The sequence below is a fragment of the Poecilia latipinna genome, unplaced genomic scaffold (genome assembly GCF_001443285.1).
Source record: "Poecilia latipinna isolate Pla-1442-1.1 unplaced genomic scaffold, P_latipinna-1.0 Scaffold212, whole genome shotgun sequence".
Taxonomy (NCBI): domain Eukaryota; kingdom Metazoa; phylum Chordata; class Actinopteri; order Cyprinodontiformes; family Poeciliidae; genus Poecilia; species Poecilia latipinna.
Window position 1 is genome coordinate 118390 of NW_015112828.1, and position 22607 is coordinate 140996.

General features: G+C 37.6%; 1 protein-coding gene across 2 annotated transcripts; it reads left to right on the top strand.

Annotated features, from left to right (window-relative positions):
* The first annotated feature begins 914 nt into the window (after positions 1-914).
* acvr1c (activin A receptor type 1C) lies at positions 915-21457 on the top strand. Of its 2 annotated transcripts, none has more exons than XM_015031616.1 (9): positions 915-1364; positions 8673-8903; positions 13160-13402; positions 14668-14898; positions 14990-15157; positions 15822-15978; positions 16592-16716; positions 16876-17006; positions 17739-21457. In XM_015031616.1, the coding sequence occupies exons 1-9, from the start codon at positions 1295-1297 to the stop codon at positions 17862-17864; spliced, it is 1482 nt and encodes a 493-aa protein (XP_014887102.1). In that variant the 5' UTR covers positions 915-1294; the 3' UTR covers positions 17865-21457. The 2 variants fall into 2 exon arrangements, with proteins under 2 accessions (XP_014887102.1, XP_014887103.1); XM_015031617.1 differs by lacking the exon at positions 915-1364 and adding an exon at positions 8303-8577.
* Positions 21458-22607: the final 1150 nt, after the last annotated feature.

A 22607-nucleotide genomic window follows, 5' to 3' on the forward strand; every position in this document is an offset into this window, starting at 1 on the left:
CGGCACACTAGTGTGCCGCGGAACAGTGGTTGAAAAACACTGTTCTAGTCATTCAATGGCATTGATAATTTGAAGTCAACACTGAAACAGGCCTGTCAACAACACGCGCTTACCTGACTGTTTAAAGTGCCCAATTGATCTAAAAAGATTGTTTTTGTTTTAGGAAGAATACCCAGAGTAACGCATAGATAGATAGACAGACAGGTTCACCATGCAAAGTGCATGAAAAGAGACTCTTTGCTCTTTATGTAAACCCAGGAGCCGTTGTCAAGGCATCAGCTGTGTTACTGTGAAACTTTCTCTGAACTGAATTCCTCTAATCAATACTCTTTGTATGAATTTGAACAGTAAAACTAAGCATTGATAGTAAACTAACATAAAACTTAGGTAGGCTATTGGAATGTTTACCTTATCACGATATTACAAAGCCGCCATTTGAGTCAAAAGTATAAGAATTATACTATTATGGCAAGCAGTTTTAACATAAATTTAGTTTCGTCTGACTAGCCGTAATTAAATTCCAGATATCTAAACATGCATTTTGACAAGACAAAACTACATTTTGATTATCCAGAATGTTAATTTAAAATATCTGCATTTACATTCTGACTAGTAAGAATAATAATTCAAGATATCTTCAATTACGTTTTAACGAGTCAAAATTCCTTTCCAGTTATCTCAAATTATCTCACTGGATCCGTCATTGGACGAGACACACAGGTTTTAAGGGATTGCTCATTTCTAATCTTCTCTATTTGTGCAGATGTACAAACAAAGCCTTTTTCAGATCACTCTCGAAGTGTTTTAGTTAGAAAATGTCACAATTAAGCCATTAAAATCGTTTAATGATTGCATAACACTCATCAAATGTAACTTTTTTCCCATCTTTTTTAAGTCCTCGACGTTGATGCAGCTTCATTTGATTATATTTACTGTGCACGCAGACTGGAGGTAATTTCCATATTCATCAGGCAGGCAGTGACAAGGAGGTGGAGGTGGACCTGCTGCGGTTAAATGGATGTCGCTGCACACTTTCACTCTGCTCCATTCACATGTCTGGATCGGAGGTCTGCGGCGCTAATCCGCCTAAATCCCGGTCAGCAGAGGCGGAGCAAGCAGCGCTTTGCAGTTTCCTCCCAGATCGGTTTCACTGTGGCGGGTCGCAGAGAGTGCACGGACTTTCCCGTTTAAAAGAAACAAAACAAAAACACGATGTGTATCCTGGTGTTTTCTGTAGAGTAGCTGCCTGCGGAGACGGTGCGCTCAGGAAGGGGGAGCAAATGCGCCTCTTGCCATGACTGCTGCCGGGGAGCAGAGCTTTCAGGTGGCGTTGATCTTGTTGTGCGTCGCCCAGCTGACCGCAGGTAGGCTGCTCGTCTCCGTGTGCATGAAACACGGGAGTTGTTTTTGTCGTTTCATGTTGTTGTTGGTGTTGTTGTTTTTGCTCTATAAAGTTTGGGTTACTATAAATGGGATGATTTTTTTAAATCTCAGACGCAATTATACATCATCAATTAAGCGTGTCGGTCTGTGAAGTACTCTTCATACTTGCACACCACTAACCCTAAGCTGTTTTTTTTTTCTTTTTTCCTTTCAGAAAAAGCTTTGAAACTAAAATAAAAAAACAAAGAAATTTAATTACACTTTTATAATTAAGCTTTTCTTCAACCTTTCCCCACATACAACTAGATTTATGTACAGTAGCTCCTCAAAGCAATTTTTTTTATTGTCTCTGCCCAGTATTTCATTTGATTATTCAATCTCCTTTCCCAGTCAGCACAACTCCATGATATATTTTGTACTTTATAAATTGCAACCTCAACCTTGTTAAAGCAAGTTGGAAGGTTTAAAGCGTATTCCTGCAAACTTCTACCTAGTTTTCTGTCACAGATTAAAGCTGATTGTGCAATAGTGCATGACTGTCTTTATTAGACCTGAGGGATTTTATCATCCATCACTAAAAATGCAGTCAAAGAAAAAATGATTTATTTATGGTCCATTTTATACTTGTTGATGTGTGATTATGCATTTATAATGATAAAAAAAATATAACCTGCAGTGAAAAAATTAACTTAAATGCAGTTTTTATTGCACAACCTGACACAAATTGTCAACTCACCCTTTAATTTTAATGCATTTATTCAGTGTAGTGTGAAGTTCTATTTTTGTAAACACAGTTACTATTGGCACATCTAGCAATCACTTCAAAACAAATGTAAATGAAGCTTCTTTTTTTAATTAAAGATTTTGGAAGTTTATCAGAGTTTCTAAGTTCCTCTAAGAGGTTCACAACTTTTTTCTTTTTTTTTCCACTTTGTTTCACATGCCATGTCCAATACTCTTCAAAACAGAAAACAGAAGGGAACATGCCATAAAGTCAGAAAACAGCTACCTGTCTAAACTTGTCCATATTTGCAGTTAGATACATAATGTAAAAAAAAAAAAAAAAAAATCTGAGCATCTTGAACTGTGTCAAGCAAGGCAGCTATCCCGTCTCTGCTTACACTCCTATAAATTGTTATTGCACTGTGCATGTTAAGGGCTATGATAGGGTGATAAACAAGGTTAATGATCCAAAAACACAGAAATGGTTTATCAGGCCCACAATCAGTCGCCTTCAACATATTGACAGCAGGAGTACCAATGACTGTGTCACAGATGGTTTTGTTAAAAACTCCCTAACATTGGATGTTACCTAAATTAATAAATGTGCTCAAATGAAAGGTTGTTAGCTGTGAGATTTTGCCACTGCAGTGGAAGTATGTTTTTCTTGCCTGCCAACAAATATGTCTGGCACTATATATTGGTTTGGTCAGCTGTTTGAGCAAAGCATAGTGGATTCATTTATTTGAATGTCACCAATTGATGAGAATAATCTGTAGCTTCAGTCTTCAGTGTGATCTGATGAAAAACAAGCTAGAATGAACTTCCAACAGAATACAAATGTCTCCTAATGTCAGAAAAATATTTGTTGAGCAAGCATCTTAATAGTGTTGCTTCTAATAGAAGCTGCGTTAGCAGGTTTTTAAATGACAGATATGATTTCTATAACTTTTCCTTGCTTGTCACTAATCTGTTTCTGTGACACCAATAAAGAAAAACAACATGAGCTCAAGAGAGCCGAAAACGCAGTTAAAGCCCAAAGGCCAACCCACAAAAAGTAGTGATAGTAGCAAGGTCTACAAATTCACAAGGTAAAGATTTATATGGCTATTTATGGTTGAGGACGAAGAAGTCAGGAGAAATATTGTGCTAACAAGGAGACTTAACAAACTGGCACTCTTAAGGAGAGATTTGAACTGTGTGGCTCACCCAATCTGCCTGTAATTAACCACAGTGGAGAATAACTGTCTGTTAAAAAAAAAAAAAGGAAAAAAAAGAATTTGAAATACTTAAATTTTGACAGGATTCAGGTAGAATCATTGTTGTCACTTAGATGTGGACAGACGTGTCAGAACATCCCTCATCGCAACTACGTGACCAGAACAGCCTATTTTATTTTCGTGCACCATACAGTGTTTGTGAAAGTCACTTTTCTCCACATGAGGTTGAGATTCACTCACTAGCTGTCAAAATGTTATTCTGTCTGTTATGCCTCTCATATTCTATTCGCCCGCTGCAGTCTGTTTTTTTCACAAAGTGCCCGGCACCTAAAAGTCCAGAGTAGCTAATGCTGCACATGAACCACCTTCTCCTTAATTTGATTCATATGTGGAGCAAATCCTGTGCCAGCTGAAGTTAATTATCATGCTTTAGCATGCAGAAAAATAATTTGGAGAGAGGAATTATTTATTTTGCATGACCTGTGGACATCGGCATACATTTTGAGCCGTGAGAACATAAAAAAAAGAACTGTGAAGAAAACAGTTTTTCACCTGGAAAACCTCTCAAAGTTTACATACCTTTTCATCAGCTTTGGATGGTTCCTTACCTTAAACATAAGATTATAATTGTTTCATAACCCTAAGGCAAAAATAGCTTCCAACAAGCAGATTGTTGTTGGTGATTTTAGAGAAATATGTTCACGAAACCAATCTGATTGTCCTGCACAGATGAAGTTCACACTCCATCCTATTTCTGTTTTGCCAATAAAGAGCTGCACACTCATTTGACACGATCCTGTTTAAAACTGCCTTTTTTAGTTAAAAAAAACCAAAAAAAACAAGACGTTCTCTGACTACTCTGTCTCTATATCATCATCCAAATATGGCAGAGCCCGGCTGTTTTAGTGGGCATTCATAAAGCTGTGTGAGTTTTAAGAATAAAACAATGGAATAGATTTTTTCATTCTTTTAACTTTTTTTGTAGATTTTTTTTCTGTTTCTGCACTATGATTTTCAATGTTTTTGTTTGTTTTCTCCCATGCGTCTCAGTTTTCTTTGTGTTTGAAAGTAGTTCTCGCGATCTCACTACTTCAGCTGCTTCAACTCTTTTTTTTGTCATTCTGGTTCAAATATAGTTTAGGTTGTCACTAAGACAAAACGAGGTGTTTCTTTCAAATCAATGAATCTTTGACTCATCCTTATGAAAATGCTGTAGTTTCCCTGAAGAACAACAACAGCAAAAAAAAACAAACAAAAAAAAAAACAACTGACTTTCAACAATGTTTTTTGCAGATATTTTCTCTCAACTTGAGGGAACAGAAAACAAAAAAGATCAAATGGACATAGAAAAAAAGAAAAAGCACATACACATTCCAGCCAAGGCTCTGGAAAACCAGAACGTCTATTTTAAGAGAACAGGGATGCGTATTTAGAATCAGTGATGATATTCTACGGTGTGGACTGTGTCCACAATCCACAAACACTCCATGTTAACACTTTCAAGGCCCAAAATGACTCGGACACCTCTGTCTTGTTTAGCTGAATCCGACTTCCTCAGTGATTTGTTTTGCTTGTTTTAGCTCCGACTCCGGAGATAAAAGGAACAACAAATCTGCTCTGACTCAAAAATAAAATAAAAAATAAAAAAAATCCCCAAAGAGGAGTAGTATAGAAACTGCAAAGGAAAGTGTGGGAAATCCAGACCAGAGAAGAATTTAGGAATGAAAATAAGATGGGAGTTGTGCTGGAGCTCAACTTTGTTATTATCATATTATACTGTCTGAGGTTCAGTCAGGCTGTGGTGGCTGTTTAAGTAAAGCTATACTTCCAAACACAAGCATCACAGATATGTTACATACACACACACACACACCGTTTCCTTAAAAAGAGATTGGAGTGTGTAAAGTTTTACACTATAACCAGAGAAACCACAGAGAATGGTAGACAGTATATTTAAGTCCATTGTATAGGATTAGATGTGTGTAGTCGTAAACACATTACCGGTTTACGAGACCAGTCTGCCAAAAGTGAAGAGCAGAAAATACAACGTCTGCGTGATTTTAAAGAATAACTGCTTTACACTTACAGAAATATAGCTGAAGAAATGAATGTTCTTGTTACTAAGCAACTCAAAGTATTTTCAGCCTTCTGGATTTTTTTTTTTTTTTAGTTTTTTGTCTTCTTTTTTCACACTTAGACGTTTCGAATCATCAAACGTTTTTTTTTTTAAATGTAATTTAAATGCAACCTGACTGACAATGTGAAGTAACATCTAAATCACTGCGTGTCTCATTTGAATCAGATCATTTCAGTTCTGATGATTGAAGTCTCAGATTTGCCTAAAAACGTCTTGATGATACTCAAGACTTTTGTCTTGACCGTCCCTCTGTGAAAACTCACGAGGCAAAGGTGAAATCGCTCCTGAAAGGTGCACATTTCTGTTCCTACTTATATTAAACCAAGAGCGCGTGGAGTATTTTACGGGGGAAATGTAGCGTTTGCGTTTTTCATGAGCTATTCAGGAATTCAGGTTTAAAGGGTAGGAGTTGTTCCACATGGTACTGGGATCCTTGCTAGGTAGCAGGGGGTCAAGATGCAGGGAACACTCTGGACGGGACCACTTTCCATCACGGGCGACACAGTCACACCTAAGGGCAATTTAGAGACAAAAATACCAAACATGCATGTGGGGATTTGGTTGCGGAGGGAACTCGGGCATACACAGGGAAAACATGCAAACGCCGTGTTTGCAGGTCCCGACTGCACGTCTGTTTGCTGTGAAGCAACAGTCCTAACGACTGTAGCAAAACTATTTTATATTTTTAGTTTGAGTGAACTTATTTCCAAATGCACCGGGCTTTTTGTGATGTTCTTTTGCGCCAGAAACTGAATTTTGTTCCGACGGAAAGATGAAAGGTCTCCTTCTTGTAACACCTCAGAGTGATTAATCCACCTGAGGGTTACAGTCAAACCGTAAATTTAAATGGCGTTCCTCTCAATCCAGCCAGCAATTTTCTGCTACGGTTTTTATGGTCTTCGTAACTTCAACCTGGCCACCTTCATTCCTTTCATCTGATGTTTTATTTATTTATTTTTTTTAAAGATGAAGAACAAAGAATACCGACTAAATCTGAAAACTCACTTTTCTCACATGTTTAAAATGACAGAAATTTTTTTATGGGATGTTTTTTTGTGAAAAAGTATGTAAAAAAAAAACAAAACAAAACAAAACAAAACAAGCATAGTTTCCAGACTAATGATAGGAAAACAGATATTTCTGGGAGAGTAATTCTGCTGTGGAAATCACTGCAAATATCCTAGGGAAAAAATGAAAAACTGCAAAACCCAACATTTGTTTGTATATTTTTAAAGAACATCTCTTGGTTCCTTATTATTTTTTTAACTTTATTTGTTAAAGGTCCAAAGAGTCACTTGTGGCTCTGAAAATGACGGTTGCAGATCTCTGTGCTTGAAGATCAACTACGGTGTTTTGCATTCTCCGAGAGGTTTTTGTCCAGTTCTGCTCCAAATTTAGCTGCAACCAACTTCCCATTATGTCCAAAAAGCTCCCCCACAGCATGATGCTTGCTTTAAGGTGGAACATGTAGTGTTTGTTCTTTTTTTTCTCTCATAAAAACAGATATTTAAAAGTTTGATACCTTTGTCTGTCTGTGTTCTCTACATGTGTGGTTGCAAAGGCTATCCAGGAATTTAGGTGATTTTTTTGTTTTTGTTTTTGTTTTTAGGTTTACGGGTAATGAGTTGTTCTACATGGTGCTCGGGTCCTTTCGAGGTAGCGGGGGACGGAGATGGAGGGTGCACCCTGGTCAGGGTGCCTTTCTATCACAGGGCAACAATAGAGACAATCAGGATAAACTACTGTGTATTCACAAATTCACTCATAAGGCCAATTTAGAGACAAGATGCCTAACATTCAAGTGAAAGCATGCAACCAGGAAAGCATGCAAACTCCACGCATGCAGGCCCCGACTGGAATTTGAATCTCGACTCCCTTGCTGTGAAGCAACAGCCCTAACGACTGCATGACTCTTCAGTGGGGAACTTGTTCTGCAATACAAACCATAATGCCTGTTGTAGATGTTCTCTTTTCATCTTGTGTTCTCATTCAGCTCCTTTGTTGTACGATCTATTGCATATTATTAGTTGAGTGAACTTGTTTCCAACCGGGGTTTTATGACGTCCTTTTGCGCCAGAAACCGAATTTTGTTCCGACGGAAACATGAAAGGTTTCCTCCTTGTAATTCTCGCCTTAACGGTTTGCACACACAGAGAAACACCTCAGAGTGATTAATCGCCACCTGAGGGTTACAGTCAGACTGTAAATTTAAATGGTGTTCCTCTCAATCCAGCCAGCAAATTTTCTGCTACGGTTTTAATGGTCTTGTTAACTTCAACCTGGCCACCTTCATTCCTTTTATCTGATGTTTTATTTATTTATTTTTTTAAAGATGAAGAACAAAGAATACCGACTAAATCTGAAAACTCACTTTTAAAAATAATAATAAAAAAAGATGGAGAATATCACAGAAAATCTGCTTTTCTCACATTTTAAAAATGATACAAAATTGTTTCGACACAATTGGAGAAACGGTTTGAGAAGTAAAGGGTTTCATAAACCTTTAAAATTTGCCTTGCCTCAGCTGACCATAGCTTAACATGAACGTAAACAAGCCGCAGCATTCAGAATCTTGTGAAAGACGGATATGTCAGGGCTCCTTTTCCATCTTTTTCACAGAGATGATTTCCTTTCCGTATTTGTTGACTGTCAGTTTTTAATTCCAACCTTTTTTTTTTTTTTTAGGTGTTTTTTGAATAAAAGTATAAATTTAACTCTAAATGTCATTTTTCAAAAAAATGTATTTATTTACAAAATTTCAGTGATTTTACATTCAAATATCCAAATGTGTGAATTATTTAATTACACATAAGTATCTATTTATTTATTTTTTCCCATTCATGTAATTGGAGCTACCTCCTGACTGGTTTCGTTTGGCACTGTGCAACATTCATCCATTTATTTCCCAGGTTTTCTGTGGCGGGCCATCTCGCTCATCAGTCATTCAGCAGCTTATCAAATAAAGCATGACAGCTGCAAGTAGAACACAAGATTATGCGGGTGTTAATCTAAGAGGCATTACTCTGGTTCTTCCACCTCCTGCCATTTAAGAGCTCAGATTTTCTTATGTAACAGCAGGAGCCGCGTCTAGCCTGAGAGTAAAACTGTTTTGTCTTGGTGCTTTTTCTCCACACATTGATGAATTAGCCAGTGGATGGGAGGGGAGGAGGGGGAAGAAGTAATAAACACAATCTGATTTTTTTGTGCTTCAGGTCTGAAGTGTGTGTGCCCGCTGTGCGCCAACTACACCTGTGAGACGACCGCAGACGGAGCCTGCTGGAACTCTGTGATGCTGATTGACGGGAAGGAGGAGACGGTCAAATCCTGCATGTCCCCCTCCCAGATGAAGGGTCAGGTTTTCTGCTACAGCTCCAAAAACGTCTCCAAGAGGAACTGTTGCTTCACCGACTTCTGCAACAATGAGACCCTGCACCTGCATCGAGGTATAACCACAAAATATGCGTTTCTGCTCTGTCACTTTTGGATGTGTTGTATTTTAGGTCACTTTCTTCTAATCTGTGTCCGATGACAATTTCCTTGGCAAACGGACAAAAGCATAAAACCCATCATCTCCTCAGTCTGTTAGTCTCAGTAATTTTATTCGGTCAACAGAAACAACAGTCCAGCCTGTGAGGGATTTCCCACTCATTCTGGTCCCGGCCAGACGAGGTGGATGCTGATCCGCCTAGATCCTGTGACATAACAAAGCTGGCAGAGGTTATGCGACGGCCCTCCCCTGATTTATAAATAAATACTTTGTCAGGCATGTTGTTCAGAGAGCCTCTCTGCTGGGTAGAAAATGGCCCAAAGCACAGGGAAGCTTTTTTTCACACCTCTGGAGTTCAATGGAAAACTCTGGAAGGTTCACTTTATACCGTGTCAGTCTATTCGCTGTTTGCTTACTGCTAGTTCATGCAAAAATCCACAAGTCATAGATAACTTAAAACAGCTTTGTTCTGTTGTCAGCACACATAGTTTTACAAATAAACTGTGGCTCGCAAAAGTATTCACACCCCTTTTTGAACTTTTTGGCATTTATGACCACAGAGGTTTATATTAAACTTCCCTTTTACTCTGTAACCGACCTCTGTGTGATTTATTCGAATCATAAATACGGCTCTGTGAAAGCCTCGGAGGTTTGTCAGAAAATACAGTATCGATAAACGGTAACACTTTATTTGAAGGGGGTTGAATAAGACTGTCATAAACATGACATAACACCTGTCATGAACATGAATAAGCCTTCATGAATATTTATGACTGTTGTCATCTTTTAATACAAAGTTGACATTATTCAAAATGTCTTTGTTATGACAACGTGACATTAACCAGGAAATCATTACTGTTTAAACTTTACCTTTAATAACATAAAGTTACCTAATTTTTAAAGTGCAATCAGTAATACTTTTATAACAAATTTATATCAGTAATGATTTATTGGTTAATGTCAAGTTGTCATAACAAAGACATTTTGAATAATGTCAACTTTGTATTAAGTGTCACAATTTACCGAATGACGCTTTATGACAACAGTCATAAATATTCATGAAGGCTTATTCATGTTTATGACAGGAGTTATGTCAGTCTTATTCAACCCCCTTCAAATAAAGTGTTACCCGAAAAACAAACAATAAATCAGATCTTAACGGGAAAAGTTAATAATGGAAAAATTCTGCACATCACCCTGAACACACCATGGCAGCATCGTGTTTTGGGGATACCTTTCTTCAGCAGGAGCCAGGAAACTGGTTGTAGTTTTGGGAAACATACATGCAGCTAAATACAGGAAAATCCTGGGAGGGAAAAAAAAAAAAAAAAAAAGTTTGCAGGATTTTGAGTCAGGCCTGGTGGTTCATCGTAGAGCAAGATTATGACTTTGAACAGTCAGAGCGCTACAAGAGGATGGTTTACATCAAAGCATATAATGTGCTTATCACTCAGTCAGACCTAAATTCAATTGACAATTTTTGGAAAGACTTGAAAATTGATGTTTAGAAGCTCAGTTCAGTTTGAATGAATGGGCAGAAATGTTATGTAAAGCTGATGGAGACATAAAGACTTACAGCTGCATTTACAGTGAAAGGTGACTCAACCAGTGTTGGCTCAGAACAAATTTCTATTATGCCAATTCACAATTATGCATTGCCTTGTATTCTCCTGTAACACGAATTCCCAGTAATATACATTTAGATTTGTGAATAAAATGGGACAAAATGTGGAAATGTTCAAATTTTTTTATCTAAAAAAAAAAAAAAAATTAAATGCTTTTTAGGTGCCAAAAAACAATTTTCTGTCTGTCATTTGTATTTGTTGGTGTTTCTAACACAGCCAACCAAAAATGGGAACAAATAATGTCAAATATCAATATATTCCAATTTAACACTTGTTTGTAAAGTTGCCTTTATTGTAGAGACACGACACATGCTCATTCCTTGAGTTTAGCAGCTTGTTCATGGCTAAATGATTCAAAGATCAGCATTAAGAAGCTTAGTGAACAAAGGAATGAAAAATGAGCTAAAGTCCAAAGCAAAACTTTCACAAAGGCTAAATAACTGTTAAGAATTCATTATTAGATTTTGAAAATACAAAAGACTTTTAAACATTAGAAGAAAGTAAACTACAGAAACAGAATCCCATTACTCTGTGTGAAAATAGTGTTTATAAGAGGTCTCTAACTGTTCTATAGGCAGGGATCAATTTAATAATATTTAATAAAAAAAATACTAATTCGTGACCACTTTAGAAATAAGAAATATTAGTTTTGACAAAAAAGGACTCAAACTAAAGTAAGTGAGGGGTAGATTTTCTAACATCTCGGTAAAATGCAGCAGATTTACTGTGCAAGATGCATCTGCATGTCAGTGAGTGCACAAGGTCATGGGGGTCAAGACCCTCAGGGGTTGATGGTGTCGACTGTGAATGGGGACAACAAAATCAATGGGTTTCATTGTCCTGTTAAATAGCAGTATCATGTGTAACCTCTTTGGAAATGGAAAAAAAACAAAAAACATTTTAAATCTGGATATAAATTTCTTCTTTTATTCATTCTTCAAGCCTGTTGAGCATAATTTTCAAGCGGCCTGTCTCTTAGACACATACTTGATCGTAAGGTCTTAAGCCACTGGGACAGAAGAGAGCGAGGTCTTGTTTTGCATCATATCTGCCGATCTTCACTTGGAGCCTCAGTTGGCAGGATATGAATTGGGTAAAAGGCTAAAGAGATCTTAGGAAACTGTGGTTAAGTTCACAAATTGTTGATTTGCACATAATGAATGCTTGAGGACCAGCTGGTGAGTCCATCTCAGGAAAAACGAAAGAACTTTCCTAAGATTTAAGTTGAATTTTAATTATATTTAAATGATAGCATGTGCATGTGTTAATATCCCATCAACTCAAAAGACTTTTACTCTGTTGTACTATTTCAGCACCTTGCAAAATGACTTTTTCAAATGTTGTTTGGGTTGCGTACATTTAGATCTATGAATAAATCTAAATAAATTTGGGGGCATTATATATAAATACAAAGCAGTGTGTAATTGTGCATTTTTGAATGGAAAACTGAACAGTGTGGCATGGATTGGTATTCAGCCATGTAGAAAACATAGCAAACACACAGAACAGATGAGATTTAACATATTTTGGATTACGTTTCTCTAAACACCATGTCGGGTGGAACAGTAACGCAGCACTTCACACTAAATTCATAGACATGGTAGTGGCTGCATATTGCTGTGTGGATATTTTTTTCAGCAGGAACAGGTAAGCTGCTAATAGATGAAGCTAAAAACAGGGCAAATCTTGAAGAAAACGTATTAGAGGTTGCTAAAGACTTGAGGCGAGGGTGAAGAGTTACCTTCCAAAATGACAACCGTTAACATGCAGCTGGAACATATATACTGAAATGATTTACATCAGATGCACTGAAGTTTGTTGTTATAATGTAACAAAATGTGAGAACGCTAAAGGGGTGTGAACACTTTTGCACGGTGCTGCACAGCACTCACTGTGCCTCATTTTCATGTCTGTAGAGCTCATATTACCACATATTGATGGTGTCCAGGCTTCCTCTGGCCTCCCACAGACACCACGAAAGTCACAGACAGAGGTGTCAAATTACTTTGCCTTGCCAAACCTAAATTTTTACGACGAGTGCACCTGCATTTAATCAGTATGCATCAAAAACTTTAAACGGGGAGACATTTTGATTTTAAGAAATACAATGTATTTTACGTTCTGCAGAGCAAAGATTATATTTGCTAGAAGCCTCTTTATTACTCTTGATTAATAGCATTTATGGGCATTAATTAAATGTTCTGGTTCTCAGGCAAAACAGGGATTTGGCATCTGGAGCGGTGCATTTGCAAATTGAGCTTCCACCTTCAAAATTAGCGACATCTGTTAGCATTCGTGCAGCAGCGTCTTCAATTTACAAAGCACGAGGTGTGCCTTTTCCAACTCTTAGTATTTCAATCAGGGAGCAAATTTTGGCAACAGCTGCTGATAATATGCTGCTTTGTTGAGTGCCACACGCCTGCCACTTGGAGAAAACACCACCAGGGGGAGCAAAGAGACAAGAATTTCAGACACAAATCCTCTTAAAAGCTTGTTTTGTTGTTTTTCTTTGGAAACCAAAGCCTTAAGGATGCAGTAAAAATGCTAATAATGCTGAGAATGTTGTTACTTATGTGTGCACCATCAGAGAGGCCTTCAGAGGAGCCGGGCTGGAGCAGACTGCAGCTCATGGTGGTGATCCTGGTGCCCTCCTGCTTGCTGTGTGTAGGGATCCTGCTGGGGGTGTGTGTCGTGCAGGGACACCGTTGTGCCTACGGCAGAGCACATAAGCAAGACCCCGAGGAGCCCCTGGATGATCAGATGCTTATGTCTCCTGATAAATGCCTCAAAGATCTGATTTATGACATGAGCACATCTGGCTCAGGGTCAGGTGAGAGGAGTCCTATTCGTTCTCAATGAGGCTCTTACAGTGTCTTGCCAAATGTACTAAAACAAGCCTGAGATTTCTTGTTGTTTTCATATTGGAGTTACAAATTTAAGTGCGTTCTGTTTCATATTATATGCATGTTTTATGTGATAGAGCAACACAAATTACTGTATATTGGTGAAGCATGTAGACAAAGGAGAGCAGGTTTTCAGAATTATTTTGCAAATAATTACAATGTAACATTATATAATAGACATATAACATTATATAATAGAATTATATAAATGTGACATGCCTTTATATTCTGTTAAAGTCTCAAGATTTTTGTGTATATCTCTGCCATTTCGAGACCAAACATTTTGCTGTTTTTTTTATTCCAAAAAAGCTCAGGTTCAGTCTGATTGGATAAAGAGCCTCCCTCCATTGACATCAACTTGAAAATATGGTGTTTGAAGACTTGCATACTTTGATCTAAACTATTACATTTTAGGTCTGACTATATGTTTAGTGTCACTGTCCTTCTTCTTGGACTAAGGATGGAAATTAACATTTTGCTAAATCCAGTGTATTTACAACAATATTGTTCAGTCATTAATACGCACCGTCCTATTCAAATAAAATCAATTCAATTCTTCCTCATATTTAGCTTAATCTAGCTTCCATTAACTCTGTCAAGCAGATTGTACCTGCTGAATAAAAAAAGTCCCCTCAGCAAGATGCTGCCATGTGGCCATAGCTTCTCGTGTCTCCATCGTAACTTGCACCAAAGCAAACATGGAACTTCTTATGTCACAAATGGCTTTCTTCTTGCTGTTCTTCCATCAAGACCAGAAGTGCGCAACTGATAGTTATTGTACTTAAGGATACTCCCACCTTAGTTGTGGACCTCTGAAGCTCTCCCAGACATATTGTGTCTTTCTTGGCTGCTTCTTGCATTAATTGCTGTTCTTGAGGTGGATGGCCACATCTTAGATGGTTGGTGTTCATGGCGTAGCCTTTCCGGTGCCAAACAATGGATTGAACAGTGCTCTGCGAGGTGTTCATGGCTTGGGATATAGTTTTATAACTGAATCATTCTCTAAACTTCATAACTTTTTGCTTGACATCATTTACTTTTACACACTACTTTGTGTTGGTCTATCGCATATAATCCCACTAAGATACATGAAAGTTTTGTAGCTGTAACATGTCAAAATGTAAATGGGTTCAGGGTTTTCATAGCTATGCAAAAATATTGCAGTTTGAATCATATGAGCTTCGTGTTTCAGGTCTACCACTGCTGGTCCAGAGGACTATAGCTCGGACCATCGTCCTGCAGGAGACCATCGGGAAAGGTCGCTTTGGCGAGGTCTGGCGTGGCAAGTGGCAGGGGGAGGATGTAGCTGTGAAGATTTTCTCCTCCCGGGACGAGAGGTCCTGGTTCCGGGAAGCAGAAATTTATCAAACCATCATGCTCAGGCATGAAAATATTCTCGGCTTCATCGCTGCTGATAACAAAGGTATCAGATTAACAAGTTTATAACACGAACGGATTAAACATGTCGCCTGAATGTGTTGACATTTCACAGCATACCTTGCTGTTATCTGCAGATAACGGCTCGTGGACCCAGCTCTGGTTGGTGTCAGAGTACCATGAGCACGGCTCCCTGTACGACTACCTGAACAGGTACACGGTCTCAGTGGAGGGCATGGTTGTTTTGGCTTTGTCTGTAGCCAGTGGACTGGCACACCTTCACATGGAAATCATTGGCACACAAGGTACAGCTTTTCTTAACCGTCTGTATGTGAATGTATTTCCTCATCTCAAAGAAATTAAATGAAACAAAGTCCAAGGAAGCCCTCAGTGGGCACAGCAGGTTATAGAACCTGCTTTGTTCACTGATTTAAATGTTAAAATATATTTTCTTAGAAAATAACCCAACTATTTACTTTAATGTTCATCAGATGCAGTCATGTTTTCATTTCCTGAGGTTTTCTGTCTTTTTTTTAAAAGGCAGTTATTTACTTTGAAGATGTACCCTCTAGTTTCTTGAAATATGCTGCCCCCTCCACGTGTTTTTGGCAGAACCGGTGAACATGTGTCAAATAAATGCATCTTTTCTTGCAGAAGAATAATTTTGCTCTGTAAATTACTAAAAAAAAATATGTCATTTAATTGGAGAACATGTATTCATTGGGGGGAAATCAGATGTTGAGAAAAAAGAGAAAGTTCTATTTCTTTTGCAAAATTACTGGTGGTCACAATTATTGACATCTTTTCCCAGTGGTGCTAGTAAGCAGTAATAAGTACTTCTCTTACCACTCAATACATGCTGTGATATTATAAGAAGATACATTATGCTTTCTGATGTCACATTGGTCCATAAAAAAAAATAAAAAAAAAACTTCTTCTAATCTCATATTTTTACTGTCTTGCTTCTAGGAAAGCCCGCGATCGCTCACAGAGATCTAAAGTCCAAAAATGTCCTTGTGAAGAGGAATGGAACGGCAGTCATTGCAGATTTGGGCTTAGCTGTTAAACATGATTCCAGCACAAACACCATAGACATAGCGTCTAACCACAGAGTGGGAACTAAGAGGTTAGAGCAAAACAGCTAACGGCTGCAAAACAAAGACCTAAAATCAGACTGAAGTGGTCGGAAAGTGCTTGCATGGTTAGCTGGCATCATACGAAAACAACAATGAAAGAAAAAAGTCTTTTTATATTTTGTGGATATAAAAGTCTATTCAGTGTGAATGCTAAATAGACACTCTGACAGCCTGTGTATTTAGTGTTAAAGAGCTGACAGTCAAGAATGATAAGAATAGCAGAACCACATTTTTAAAAAAAACCCAGCAGTATTTCTTGAAAGGTAGGGAAACAGTGCCAAGCTACTTTACTACTACTGTGGCGCCACCTAGAGATATGTTTAAGTCATTACATTAACCATGGATGTAATGGCTTAAACGTCAGACTCAATGTTTAAGCCATTAACATTGCTTAATGGCTTAAATCAAGGCTGACTTGTATGAGTTCTCTAAAAAAAAATATATGAAGAAATTCTCCAAAGTATTTTACGTTCTGATTTCAAATAGTCTAATTAAAGGGAGCCACATCCACAAAGTGATAAAAGAAATGACCTGTGCAGGGCTAGTGCTGTTTGTGTTGCTTTTTTCCACATTATTAGGCTCTAATGGCCTTGTTCTCTGCAGGTACATGGCTCCAGAGATCCTGGATGAGTCAGTCAATATGAACAACTTTGAGTCATTTAAGAGAGCAGACATCTATTCGCTTGGCCTGGTGTTCTGGGAATTAGCCAGAAGATGCTCTGTAAGAGGTATCTGAAACATAACTCTCCTATATCCTCTCCTCAGTCATTTGCATGAGTAGCAGCAGAAATATTTTATAGGTGAATTATCAGCATAATTACATGTAATTATCTGATTATTTACATGTCCATTAACATAATTTCCTTGTTTTTTTTTTACTACCATAGGACTTCATGAAGATTTTCAACTGCCTTACTATGACATGGTGCCTTCAGATCCATCCATTGAGGACATGAAAAAAGTTGTATGTGATCAGAAACTCAGACCAAACATCCCCAACCAGTGGCAGAGTTGTGAGGTAAGACCAAATATTTATTGCAGTGGTGGCCATCAGTATGTTTAAAACTCTGTGGTCGACAATTCAAGAGACAATCGAGTTTCTTGCAGCATTTTCTTCTCAGTAGTCATAGGGGTGTTTACAGTCATGTTCTTGTTCAAAAGCAAGACACATGTGAAACCCTTTGAAAAAGCTAGAGTGCAGCTGATGACGTCATGTGTGGGGATCAGTGCATAACACAATGGTCACTCAAGACAAAAGTCGTAATAAACACAGCCTGCAAGCTCAAATCTCAACGGAGAAGACAAAGCGTTTATATGCCAATTTGTCCAGTGAGGAGGAAGTTAGAAAAATTTCTTTAAGGGCAAAAGCTTTGAGACATAACAGACTAGCACCCAATCCAGAAAATTAAAAGAGCTCTGTGCCTGGCTGTATTTTGCCACAGTCGAGAATGAGTATTTTACTCTGGAATTGTCCATTAATGTTACTGCGAAGTGAAGTTGTCTTAAGGTACAGGTGGAAAGGACTCAAATGCAATTCCCAGCTGGAGTCAAAAAAATACAAGCTGGGTCAAAGATGGGTGACTGAATTTTCACAATTCAATTAGAGACAAGGTTGCACCATTTACTGAATATTTTTGCTAACTGTTTTAAGTTAATTTAGGCATTTTTATGTTAATGAAGGTAATGCTTTCTGTTTTTACGACAGCTTTCAGATCACCTTTGTAACAATGTCGTCTTGTTACTTTACCAGGCTCTGCGTGTGATGGGAAAACTGATGAGAGAGTGCTGGTATGCCAATGCTGCTGCGCGACTGACTGCGATGCGAGTCAAGAAAACCGTGTCTCAACTGTCTGCAATCAAAGACATCAAAGACTAGCTTGGCTTGCTGCCCTGCAGATCATGACTGGTGCTGGCACTGGTGTCATGACATAAACCTGGAAAAAGCAGAAATCCACTTTTCAGGAGGAAAACACATTTTGTTTTTGTTGCCAAAGGTTTGTATAAAGTGGGGCATCGGTGGAAGTTTTCTGCAAAGAGATCTAGGCAACTGACTTTCCTTTTTTATAGAACGAGCCATGCGACATAAGTGTGTGATTTTTTTTTTTTTTTTTTGCTACCTCAACATTTGAAGTGCCCAAAGCTTGAAGTTGCACATTGTTGTGCTTTTGTGCCGTTTTTTTTTTTCTGTTTGTTTGTTGTTTTTTTTGCTATCAGAGTGCTGCTGGGCTGTTAGATTGCTTAGTGACAATCTCCGGAAATATCTTCTCATCTTAAGTGTTTACTGACACATGGATTTTCCCTGAAAATATGAAGTGTTTTTGCACAGGTAGAACATCTCTCTTGTACAGATTTTGCTGAAGGTTCTGTGAAAGGGAACATTGTCATACTGTATATTTAGATAACGTGAGCGTATCTAAGCCTTTTCAGAATGTAAACAGTCAACTATATATGAGTATTTATTATAGCTTGCTCAGGATGGAGATTTATTTTTCATTGGGAAAATATATATATATTTTTTGTGGGCAAATAAAGCATTAGAGTTCTGACCCTGCATACTGGAATATGTTTCTAACCCAAACAAGGAGTTAGAGTGACTAATATGAAGGCTACCAAAGAGCAGGTTGAAAAATGGTAAATTAGTAGAAAATAAAGACAACAACCTCACAAGGTTCACTTCATTCAGTCTATTTAAATATAAATACATTTTAAATAAAACATGGCCTGTCAGTATTGACTTTATGAATGGTTCTTTGGTCAATATGTAACAGTTTGTGCTAACTACTTAGCATGTAAAAGGCTAATGTTGTGCTATGTGAACAAAGTTATTCTCTTGTCTGAGCTGTATTCATTAACGCAGCCCACAGATATTAACCATTATACAGCATAATATTCCCATTTTACTGTTTCATATTTCATTCTGTGGAAGAGGTTCAGTGAAGTCTGATTAGATCGCCATAGCCTGCAATTCAAAATGTGTTCAATAAGTGCTCTAGAATTTCTAAAATTAGGCCTTAATCTTTCAAAAATGTACATGTAATGTGTATTTTAGAAATTCATTTGTTGACTGTTTTAAGAATTCAGTTTTAAGGAAAAGGGGGAACATTATATTAATTTATATATTTTTGTACAAGTCTAAGACATGGTACGGCCAATCAAAAGAGATGCATAATAACGGGGGTTTTCTAGACTTAATAGGATAATTAGGATAATTGATGTTGCCTACAAAGCCTAACCAGCAGAGAGGGAGAAGTTACAAGGATTTGTTCACCGTTGTGCTTGAGTGAATCAATGTGTGTGCGCGCGCAAGAGTGCCTGTTTTAGTCTCTGGTTGTTAATATTTGTATATTGTATGAAGATATCTATCATTGAATTATGAAATTATAAAACTGCACCTATGGGGAAAAAACATATGCTTTCCTTTTGATTCATTTCTTACTCTAGGCCCTGTTTGTCTGCTCAGTTGCAGATGACATATATGCTCCTACACAGCAGGGAAAGTATTGAACGTGTAGAAATTTTTTCACAACGAACACATTTCTTTTTGGGCTGTTTGACATTAAATTTGCATCAAATGTTGGCAACAGCCCAAGTAATCCATAAATACAAATAAATAAAAACATGCAAGTCCAGAGAGTGGTGTAAACGAGAAGTATTGAAGGTGCTCACTGAAATTTGCTCAATACTTGGTTCAATAGCCATGTTGTGTGGAGACATAGCAGCTTTTATTGCTCAGGTGTGATTGACTTATTCTTACACACAAAATATCCTTAAAACTTGGAAGGTTTTGGGATCTTCTGCCATGCACCAGATCTTTAGATCTTACAATAGATTTTCAGTTAGATAAAGTTTTGTGATTCTGCCCATCTTTCAGCTTGATTTTTATCTTTTTTCTTCTGACAACAACTGGGAGTTTCCTTGGCTATGTGGTTAGGACCATTATCTTTCTGAAAAATCTGGCCTCGTTTCAGATTCCTTTCTAATAGGTTCAGTCAAATCCTTCCTTCAGATACAGTCTGCCAGTACAACATGCAGCAAAAAGTCCCACGCCATGATATTCCCTCCTTCAAACTTCAGTGTCTGTGTTTTTGGTTGGACATTTGTTGCCACAGCTCCACCAAATGCATGTCATGACATCCAATGAGATAAATGTTGTTCTCATTTGATCTAACAAATGTTTCCTAATTTTTCAATAGCTTGTGCTAGTGTTCTGGTGCATATTTTAAACAAATTTATGCAGCACTGAAGGCTTGTGCAGTGAGGCCATGCTGCTTGAATGCATTGCTTATCGTTTTCACAGAGGAAAAAAACAGTTTCTGCTATTCCCAGGCCTTTCTGATGCTTTTTTCTGAGCAGTTCTGGCTCTCGGAAAACTCTTCTCATCATTTACTTTAACACATCTGTCATACAGTACATATTCTGAGGACCAGGTCAATGGTGCTCAATTGAGTATTCAGAAGTTTCAAAATTTGCCTTTGACCAATGCTGTCAGGATGTTTTGCTACAATAATGTAGTAATGGTCTGGAGTGAGTAGACCATAAACTGGGACTCAAAAAGCTGATGTTAATTTGCTCTTAAAGGACCACTTTCTAAATACTAATGACATTCAATTATATGTTTGACTTGCAGTGGCTTTTCATGTTTTTTTTTCTTCAGAATTTCAATACTTGTTCCGCGATTTATTCCCCCATATCACGCATGATTTATAGCCTTATTTGAGTAGATTTTATTGCATGTTTGCATGGATTACTAGGCTGTTTCCGGTATAGTCCATATCTATAGCACTATTAGAGTTACATATACTAACCTCCCCCCTCAACACGCACACACACAAAACATTGACATATTAAACATCCATTTTCCCCACAATAGCAGCTCAGTCTGAATGAAAAAAAGTGTGTTGTAACAGCATCCAACCAATATGGAAAATATGAATTTATCATCCTTAATTTTCTCAAATTAGTTCAATTCAGCCATGTAATCATTTTACTTCCTTGCAAATAATAAAAAGTGAACACAGACATTCTGTCTCTGCTGATTAAACATTGAACCTTTATATGCTTGCGCTTTGAATTTATTTCACTGAGTTCTGTTGATTTTAAGCCAATTTTACCTATTGTGTCATATATCAGATTGCAAAAGGGTGAAAGTAAAGCATGTGATGTATTTTTTTATTCCAAAGACGATTGATCAGTATGTCCGATTTCTGACTAGTGTTTACTGTGTAAAACAAACAAGTAGCTCATTTAGATTCGGTCTTCATTCATGTTAATCGGTTGTTACTCATTTGTGAACTTTGTACACTCTATTTTATCATTTCTTCCCAGCACTATTTATTCTGTATAAAATGATATCTGTGTGTAAATAAACTGTTCTTCATGTTCCGGCTGCGTTGCTCTCATATTGCAAATGTTTCTGAAAGCTCAGATTGTGCAAAACTTTGCAAACTGCTGCATGTGAGGCAAAAAAAAAAAAAAAAAAATTCCCAGAGCAACTTATCTAAAGCAGGTCACTTTTATCTCCGGTACAACTCTCTTTACTTGAAGTCGTGTGACTCATCCCTGCTTTCGTTTCTGACGCTCTCCACGCGTAAGCTGTTAATGACCGTTAGGCAGAGGAAATAAAGCTGTAACCCTGAAGCTGTCAGCACTACATAAATGAGTCAACGTCTTTAACATTGTGCTGTGTTGCTGTAACAGATTTTACAGTGATGGCTGTCAACGTATAAAAGGTTACACGGTGTCACTTGCCTGAGCTTGAGGAGATGCAATTATAAACTGCTAGCTAAAAATAGATATAACTCCAGAAGTTTTAGTGACTTTCATTCAATCCTTTAAGAGCGATGCATTATAGTATTCATTCAGTAAAGGCAACACATAAAGAGGCATTTAGTATTAAAAGCCTGTGAGGTTGGATTTGTTTTCGAAAGCTTGTAGTAAAAACATAAGCAAATGATGAATAAAATTGAACTGCAATGAAACCGAGTCTACAGGAAAATCAAACGCATCACTATGCAGCATCCTTGGGTTTCCCCTAATCTCTTTGTGTTCTGCATCCATGCACTTAATCCTTCTTCCGATCTTCTAAAGTGATGTCTCTCCTTTATGGACAATGAGAATGGCATATTTACTTTTTTTTTTCCCCGTCATGGCGTACGACTGAAAAATGTTCCACCTTCGCACCCAAGGATTGTCCTAATCCTTCGCCCAGAATTAGGTCAAAATTAAAGTGGTTTCTTTAGGAAATTGATTACTCATAAAATGTTGCACATACAAGTTGCAGTGACGTTGTGTTTCATCTTGCTGCATATGGTGAGTTGCATAAAACAAAAAAATTTTATGCTGATTTAAACGTGAAAAAATAAGTTGTGTTTTGTGAAACGGAATGATTCATGTCACTTCTTGTGTTGCTTGTGCTGTGCTCCCATTATTTATATTGTGTGTTCTAATAGGAAAATGTACGGTGCCTAAGGATGTCATTGTGTTCCTTTTTTATTGCAAACTGAATGATCAGCTGGCCGTCTTGTACTGAAAGTTCAATACTTTATGCACAATGAGTCTCCTGGGTCAGTTGATAGAAGATTTTTAATACCATTTAGCAAAATAAACCGAACTTTACAGC